Raw genomic sequence first — 7441 nt, 5'->3', positions numbered from 1 at the left:
CCTCAGTGCCCAGCTTAGAAGAGCTGAACCAGTTCAGGCAACATGTGGCAACTTTGAGGGAAACAAAGGTACACTGCCTACATTCATACTTCCTAAAAGTCACTTTGGTTTTCCTCTAGGTGTCTTGTAATTGTTTTGTTTTAAAGGCTTCTAGGCGTGCGGAGTTTGTCAGTATAAAGAGACAGATCATACTGTGTATGGAGGAATTAGACCACACCCCAGACACAAGCTTTGAAAGAGATGTGGTGTGTGAAGACGAAGATGCCTTTTGCTTGTCTTTGGAGAATATTGCAACACTACAGAAGTTGCTACGGCAGGTACTTCTCAAATTATCCCTGGGATCTCCCTAGTATAGAGCAGTTTGAAAAACTGACAGTTGCTGGGTGTGGTGGCTCACGCCTGTAATCCCAGCACTTTGAGAGGACGAGGCGGGCAGATCGCAAGGTCAGGAGTTTGAGACCAGCCTGGCCAATATGGTGAAACCCCCATCTCTACTAAAAATACAAAATTAGCTGGGCGTGGTGGCACATGCCTGTAATCCCGGCCACTTGGGAGGCTGAGGCAGGAGAATCGCTTGGACCTGGGAGGCAGAGGTTGCGGTGAGCCAAGATCGTGCCACTGCACTGCAGCCTGGGCAACAGAGCGAGACTGTCTCAGAGAAAACAACAACAACAAAAACCAGTTTTTCTTCAGTCTTAAATAAGGAGCCAACGCAGGTAAGAGAATGAGAGACAATAATGATAGTAATACAGACAATCTTGATTTCTGTTTTGTAACGGTTAAAAAAACTTTATATGTAGCTCCAAGAAAATGAAATTGAAATTATAGATGAAATAATATTAGTCATTTGAGTTTGCCTCGTGTTTTAAACGTTCCTTTCAGTTCTAAATTTGAATGCTAATTCTTGGAGTCTGAGATCCTGACAGCCTTACAGCTTGTGTTTAGAAGGCATGAAAACACTGCTTTGAACTCTCATGGAAGGGCCCCTCTCCCTGTGCACCCAGACGTTTCTTTGTAGGAAGCCAGAGGGCTAGTCTCTGTGCTTCTGCTTTGCTGTGAATGACACTGGCTTTCTGTACTGCAGCTAGAAATGCAGAAATTACAAAATGAAGCAGTGTGTGAGGCTCTGCGCACTCAAATCCGAGAGCTCTGGGACAGGCTGCAAATACCTGAAGAAGAGAGAGAAGCTGTGGCCACCATTATGTCTGGGTCAAAAGCCAAGGTTCGGAAAGCGGTAAGAAACCCAATGGGTGCTGGGTCAGCAGTCTTCTCTCAGCACTTCTGTGTTAGTTATAAAGAGTGTTGCTTTGGTTGGGTGCAGTAGCTCACACCTGTAAGCCCTGCACATTGGGATACTGAGGCGGGTGGATCTTTTGGGGTCAGGAGTTCAAGACCAGCCTGGCCAACACAGCAAAACCCCGTCTCTACTAAAAATATAAAAATGAGCTGGGTGGTAGTGGTGTGCGCCTGTAACCCCAGTTACTTGGGAGGCTGAGGCAGGAGAATCGTTTGAACCTGGGAGGCAGAGGTAACGGTGAGCCAAGATTACGCCTCTGCACTCCAGTCTGGGTGAGAAAAAGAGACCCTGTCTAAAAAAAAAAAAGTGATTTATAATACCTCTATGGCTTTGCATTATAATTTTACTTAAAAGGGGGGAAACTTTTGCAAACCTAAATGCATACAGAAGTATGGCAGCCACCTTTAGTAAGCCTCTTTCTTTCAGCTGCAATTAGAAGTGGATCGGTTGGAAGAACGAAAAATGCAAAACCTGAAGAAACTGATTGAGGCAACTCGAGTGGAGCTGGCTCAGCACTGGGACCAGTGCTTTTACAGCCAGGAGCAGAGACAAGCCTTTGCCCCTTTCCATGCTGGTGAGTACGGGGGTGAGGTCTTTGGTCGGTTTGTTTGGATACAGGTCTTACTCTGTTGTCTGGTCTCAAATTCCTAGGCTCAAACAATCCCCCCCTTGCCTCCCAAAGTGTTGGGCCACCACACCCAGCCAGAAATGGGGTTTTCATGTGGCCTGCTCACTAGTTTTTAACAAGTCCAGACATTCCCCAGAAGTGTGCCAGCTTTTCAAGACATTGAGTCTAACTGCCATTTCTGTATGGAAGAGCATTTGCAAATATTATTGGGAAATATTGGCCTCTTGCTTTCTGAAGCAGTGTGTCACTTCAGTTTCTGTCAGGTGCTTCCTTCCTGCCAGGTGCAGTGTCAAACCCTTCACAATATTATTCCACAGACTCCTCGTGTCAAGAGGTGAGTACACTAAAGCACATACATGCTGAGTAACTTAATCCAGAGACATACAGTAGAAAATGCCAGAGCTCTGTGGGAGCCAAAAGGAGCTTGCCTCCTGGAGCCCAGTGGAATTCTAGTCTGAGCTGAACTAAGTGTAAAGATGAAGCTATCCCAACTAAATTCAACAGATGTTTTTGCACATTTTCTGTAATTCCCCCATCTACTGGCTGGACAGGACAGAAAGGAAGAACATGAGCCACTGGCCACGGTGGTACATGCCCGTAGACCCAGCTACTTGGGAGGCTGAGGCTGGAGGATCTCTTGAGCCCAGGAGTTCTGGGCTGTAGTGTGCTATGCCGATCGGGTGTCCGCACTAAGTTCGGCATCAATCTGGTGACCTCCCGGGAGCGGGGGGACCACCAGGTTGCCTAAGGAGGGGTGAAACAGCTCAGGTCAGAAACTGAGCAGGTCAAAACTCCCGTGCTGAGCAGTAGTGAGATCGCACCTGTGAATAGCCACTGCACTCCAGCCTGGGCAACATAGCGAGACCCCGTCTCTTTTAANAAGCCTCTTTCTTTCAGCTGCAATTAGAAGTGGATCGGTTGGAAGAACGAAAAATGCAAAACCTGAAGAAACTGATTGAGGCAACTCGAGTGGAGCTGGCTCAGCACTGGGACCAGTGCTTTTACAGCCAGGAGCAGAGACAAGCCTTTGCCCCTTTCCATACTGGTGAGTACGGGAGTGAAGTCTTGGTTGGTTTGTTTGGAGACAGGTCTTACTGTTATCTGGTCTCAAATTCCTAGGCTCAAACAATCCCCCACTTGCCTCCCAAAGTGTTGGGCCACCACACCCAGCCAGAAATGGCGTCTTCCTGTGACCTGCTCACTAGTTTTTAACAAGTGCAGACATTCCCCAGAAGTGTTTCCTCTTCTGAACAGATGATGCCAGCTTTTCAAGACATTGAGTATAACTGCCATTCCTGTATGGAAGAGCATTTGCAAATATTATTGGGAAATATTGGCCTCTTGCTTTCTGAAGCAGTGTGTCACTGTAGGCTCTAGCTGTGAAGCTTCAGTTTCTGTCAGGGGCTTCCTTCCTGCCAGGTGCAGTGTCAAACCCTTGACAATATTATTCCACAGACTCCTCATGTCAAGAGGTGAGGACACTAAAGCACATACATGCTGAGTAACTTAATCCAGAGACATACAGTGGGAAATGCCAGAGCCTCCGTCGGAGCCAAAAGGAGCTTGCCTCCTGGAGCCCAGTGGAATTGTAGTCTGAGCCGAACTAAGTGTAAAAATGAAGCTATCCCAACTAAATTCAATAGCTATTTTTGCACATTTTCTGTGATTCCCCCATCTACTGGCTGGGCAGGACAGAAAGGAAGAATATGAGCCACTGGCCGCGGTGGCGTGTGCCTATAGTCCCAGCTACTCGGGAGGCTGAGGCTGGAGGCTCTCTTGAGCCCAGGAGTTCTGGGCTGTAGTGTGCTATGCCGATCGGGTGTCCGCACTAAGTTCGGCATCAATCTGGTGACCTCCCAGGAGTGGGGGACCACCAGGTTGCCTAAGGAGGGGTGAACCAGCCCAGGTCGGAAATGGAGCAGGTCAAACCACTGCAGTCCAGCCTGGGCAACATATCGAGACCCTGTCTCTTTAAAAAAAAAAAAGGAGGACTATGAAAGAAACCTGAGACAAGGCAAGAGATGATGCAGATTTTTGACATATTTTAGTCTCTATACTAGTCTCTTAGACTCCAGTCTCCCAGGCCGATTGTGACAAAGCTGGTTTTTATTAACCACTATCATCTATTGCACACACACGCCTGTTCCTGTATCATTTTACTATAAGGAAAAAAAACCTATTTCCACCTTAGGGAATGGGAAAAATTGGATACTAAACACTAGACGAATTGTTTTAAAATATTGGGCCTATATTTTGCAGAGGAATACACAGAAAATCTGCTCCAACTCCATGATGCTGAGATTGTGCGGTTAAGAAACTATTATGAAGCTCACAGGGAACTCTTTGAAGATGTCCGGAAGTGGGAAGAAAGCTGGAGGCTTTTCTTAGAGTTTGAGGTACTGCCCTAGTTTATGTGTTTTTGTTTCAGCTGTTTTTTTGGAGACGGAATCTTGCTCTGTCACTCAGGCTGGAGTGCAATGGCACGATCTCGGCTCACTGCAACCTCCGCCCCCCGGGTTCAAGCGATTCTCCTGCCTCAGCCTCCCAAGTAGCTGGTCTTGAACACCTAACCTCAGATGATCCGCCGGCTCAGACTCCCAAAGTGCTGGGATGATACGCGTGAGCCACCGCTCCTGGCAAACATTTTACATTTTTAACATCCATTTTAAGGGTAAATTTAGCAAAAACCAAATTATCGATAAATCTCCTCACTGTGCACATTGAAGCTGCATTGTTTCAGAATGCCGGCAGTGAGTGAGCAACTAAAGGCACCCCCATCAGATTTCTGAGTGGAGACCCTCCTCCTTGTCCCTTCACATACCTGTCTTCTGGAGAGACGTCATCATCTGACATCCAAACCAATGAAGGAAGCCAGTGATGTTAAACATTAGAGCCTGTCTTTCTAGATTAAAAAGAAACAGTTTTCCTGCACCCCAGTGAATGATCTTGCCCGTGTGTGAGAGTGTCCGCAGCTCACTGGCTTTAGAACATCACAGTTCCTCACTGCCGGGAGCAGGCAGGAATGCAGACCTCTTTGAGTGGCTTTAATCATATATGTCATTCTTTGAGAACAAAGCGTCTTTGCAGAAGTTACTGGTCTTACGGTGCCAGGTTTTCCACTAACTGTATTTTTCACAGAGAAAAGCTTCAGATCCGAATCGATTTACCAATCGGGGAGGAAACCTTCTAAAAGAAGAAAAACAACGAGCCAAGCTCCAGAAAACGCTGCCTAAGGTAATATTGTTGCTAAGGGTTTTTGGTGCTTGGCTGCAAAGATACCTCACTATTTGTATGTCTTTTTCTTTCTGTTGTTTTGCCTCAAAAGTATTTTCTTCAAAGCTTCAGTAGAGATAATAAGTTATACATTCCATATAAGCAACTGAGTATCAAAGCACACTCCTTTGCTAGGACTGCCGTCATAAAGCACTGCGGACTGGGCAGCTTTGACAATAGCAATTCATTCTCTCACAACTCTAGAAGCTGCAAATCTGAGATGCACATGTCATTGGCAGAGCTGGTTTCTTCTGAGCCTTCTCCCCTTGGCTTTGTAGACGGTCGTCTTCTCCCTGTGTCCGCACATGGTTTTCCTGTGATGTGTGTGGCCTAATCACTCCTGGTCATATGAGATTAGGGCCCACCTGATGACCTCATTTGAGCTTAATTCTCTTTTTTTTTCCCCCAAGAGATGGGGGTCTCACTATGTTGATGAGGCTGGTCTTGGACTCCTGGCCTCAAGCAGTCCTCCCATCTGGGCTTCAGGAATGCTGGGATTACAGGAAATGGGCCACCACACCTGGCCTTAATTCTCTTTGTAAAGATGCTGTCTCCAAATACAATCACATTCTGAGGTACTGGGGGTTAAGGCTTCAACATTTGAATTTGAGAGGAACACAATTCAGCCAGTTACATCAGGAAAGCTTCTGAGAGAGAGTCTTGTCAGCTTCATTACCATTTTCCACTTTGATAATAATAACCACTTTTTGAGTGTCGGGGATATCATTTCAAAACACTCTCATTTAGTAATTCATCTAATCCTTACAACATCCCTGTGAGGTTGGTATTATATCCGTTTGTACAGACAAGGAAACTGAGGTACTAAGAAGTTAGGTAAATCTGGCTGGATGTGGTGGCTCACTCCTGGAATCCCAGCACTTTGGAAGCCCAGGCAGTTCGAGACCAGCCTGGCCAACATGACGAAACTCCGTGTCTACTAAAAATACAAAAACTAACCAGGTGTGGTAGTACATGCCTGTAATCCCAGCTACTCAGGAGGCTGAGGCACAAGCCCGGGAGGTGGAGGTTGCAATGAGCCGAGGTCATGCCACTGCACTGTAGTCTGGGCGCCAAAGTGAGACTCTATCAAAAAAAAAAAAGAAAAAAAGTGATGTAAATTTGCTGACTGCTTCACAGGAGTAAGAGGGCAATTCCAGATTGAACCCCATTAAGTCTGATTCCAGAGTCCTGTTCTTCATGTTCACTGCTTGCCTCATATTGTTGATCTTCCCTATGCTGCCTCCAGCTTCAGGCACCAAAACCTTCGTGGTCAAACTTTGGGTTCTTGCCATTTTCCACTCTGGTATATGGTGTGAATGAAATGTCCCAGGCTTTGATTTGTGGTCACTCTGACCTGTAGCCTGTGTGCCCAGCTACCTGAAGTGAGGTTAATGATGCTCTGGGGTGGAGGAGTCATTCTCTAGGGTAGTCATTTCATTTGGGCTTTACAAAAAAGATTTGAAGTTATGAACACGTCTTTCTTTCTGGTCTCAGCTGGAAGAGGAGTTGAAGGCACAGATTGAACTGTGGGAACAGGAACATTCAAAGACATTTCTGGTAAATGGGCAGAAATTTATGGAGTATGTGGCAGAGCAATGGGAGATGCGTCGACTGGAGAGAGAGAGAGACAGACAGGAAAGAGTAAGTAAGATGGTCATCTGAGCAGCCCAGAGTTTCTGCCAGGGACCGGGGTTTGTTGACTTGGGAGCCCATGGCAGCTCTTTTTAGCTCTGTCTGCAGAGACATGAGCCTAGATTCTGGGCCCTGCTTCTGTTCCCCTCCCAGGCCTGCTCTCTTCCTAAGGTTTATCACTGGTGCTTCTGACTTTCACACAGCAACTCAAGTACAAAAAGCAGACAGAGACAGAGATGCTGTGTGGCAGTGCTCAGACACCTAGGAAGCGGCGGGGAATGGCACCGAAAACACAAAGCAAAGCGCACAAGGTAAACACAAGGCCTAGGGAAGTGCTGATTTCAAGGGAGTGGTGAGGGTAGTCCCAGCCACCTCCTGCACTCTGTCCTGCAGAGATGGGGAAAGGGTTTTTCTGTCCCTTCATGTTGAGTGCACTTGAGAGTGGATGGAAGGCTGAACAGTGGCCTCTAGTGATAGTCACCAATGGCCAGCTTTGGTGTGTGCACTTGAGTCCTTGCATTCAACTCAGAGGGGGGCAATGATGGCCAACATTCTGGTAATGATAAAAAAAAAAAAAGAAAGCTTCAGCAGTTTTCCTGAAAACCTGTAAT

General features: G+C 46.7%; 1 protein-coding gene across 1 annotated transcript in view; it reads left to right on the top strand.

Moving 5' to 3' along the window:
• The window catches only part of LOC108294928 (protein regulator of cytokinesis 1-like), an 8022-nt gene extending 836 nt beyond the window's left edge, over positions 1-7186 (top strand). The window contains exons 2-9 of the mRNA XM_017516944.1: positions 1-68; positions 147-317; positions 1085-1234; positions 1724-1871; positions 4185-4321; positions 5064-5159; positions 6693-6839; positions 7034-7186. Coding sequence (XP_017372433.1) covers positions 1-68; positions 147-317; positions 1085-1234; positions 1724-1871; positions 4185-4321; positions 5064-5159; positions 6693-6839; positions 7034-7186 — 1070 coding nt within the window. The remainder of the gene's footprint in view (positions 69-146; positions 318-1084; positions 1235-1723; positions 1872-4184; positions 4322-5063; positions 5160-6692; positions 6840-7033) is intronic.
• Positions 7187-7441: the final 255 nt, after the last annotated feature.

This window comes from Cebus imitator, unplaced genomic scaffold (assembly GCF_001604975.1).
Source record: "Cebus imitator isolate Cc_AM_T3 unplaced genomic scaffold, Cebus_imitator-1.0 Scaffold19, whole genome shotgun sequence".
Taxonomy (NCBI): Eukaryota; Metazoa; Chordata; class Mammalia; order Primates; family Cebidae; genus Cebus; species Cebus imitator.
This window is presented reverse-complemented; position numbering and strand designations above follow the sequence as displayed.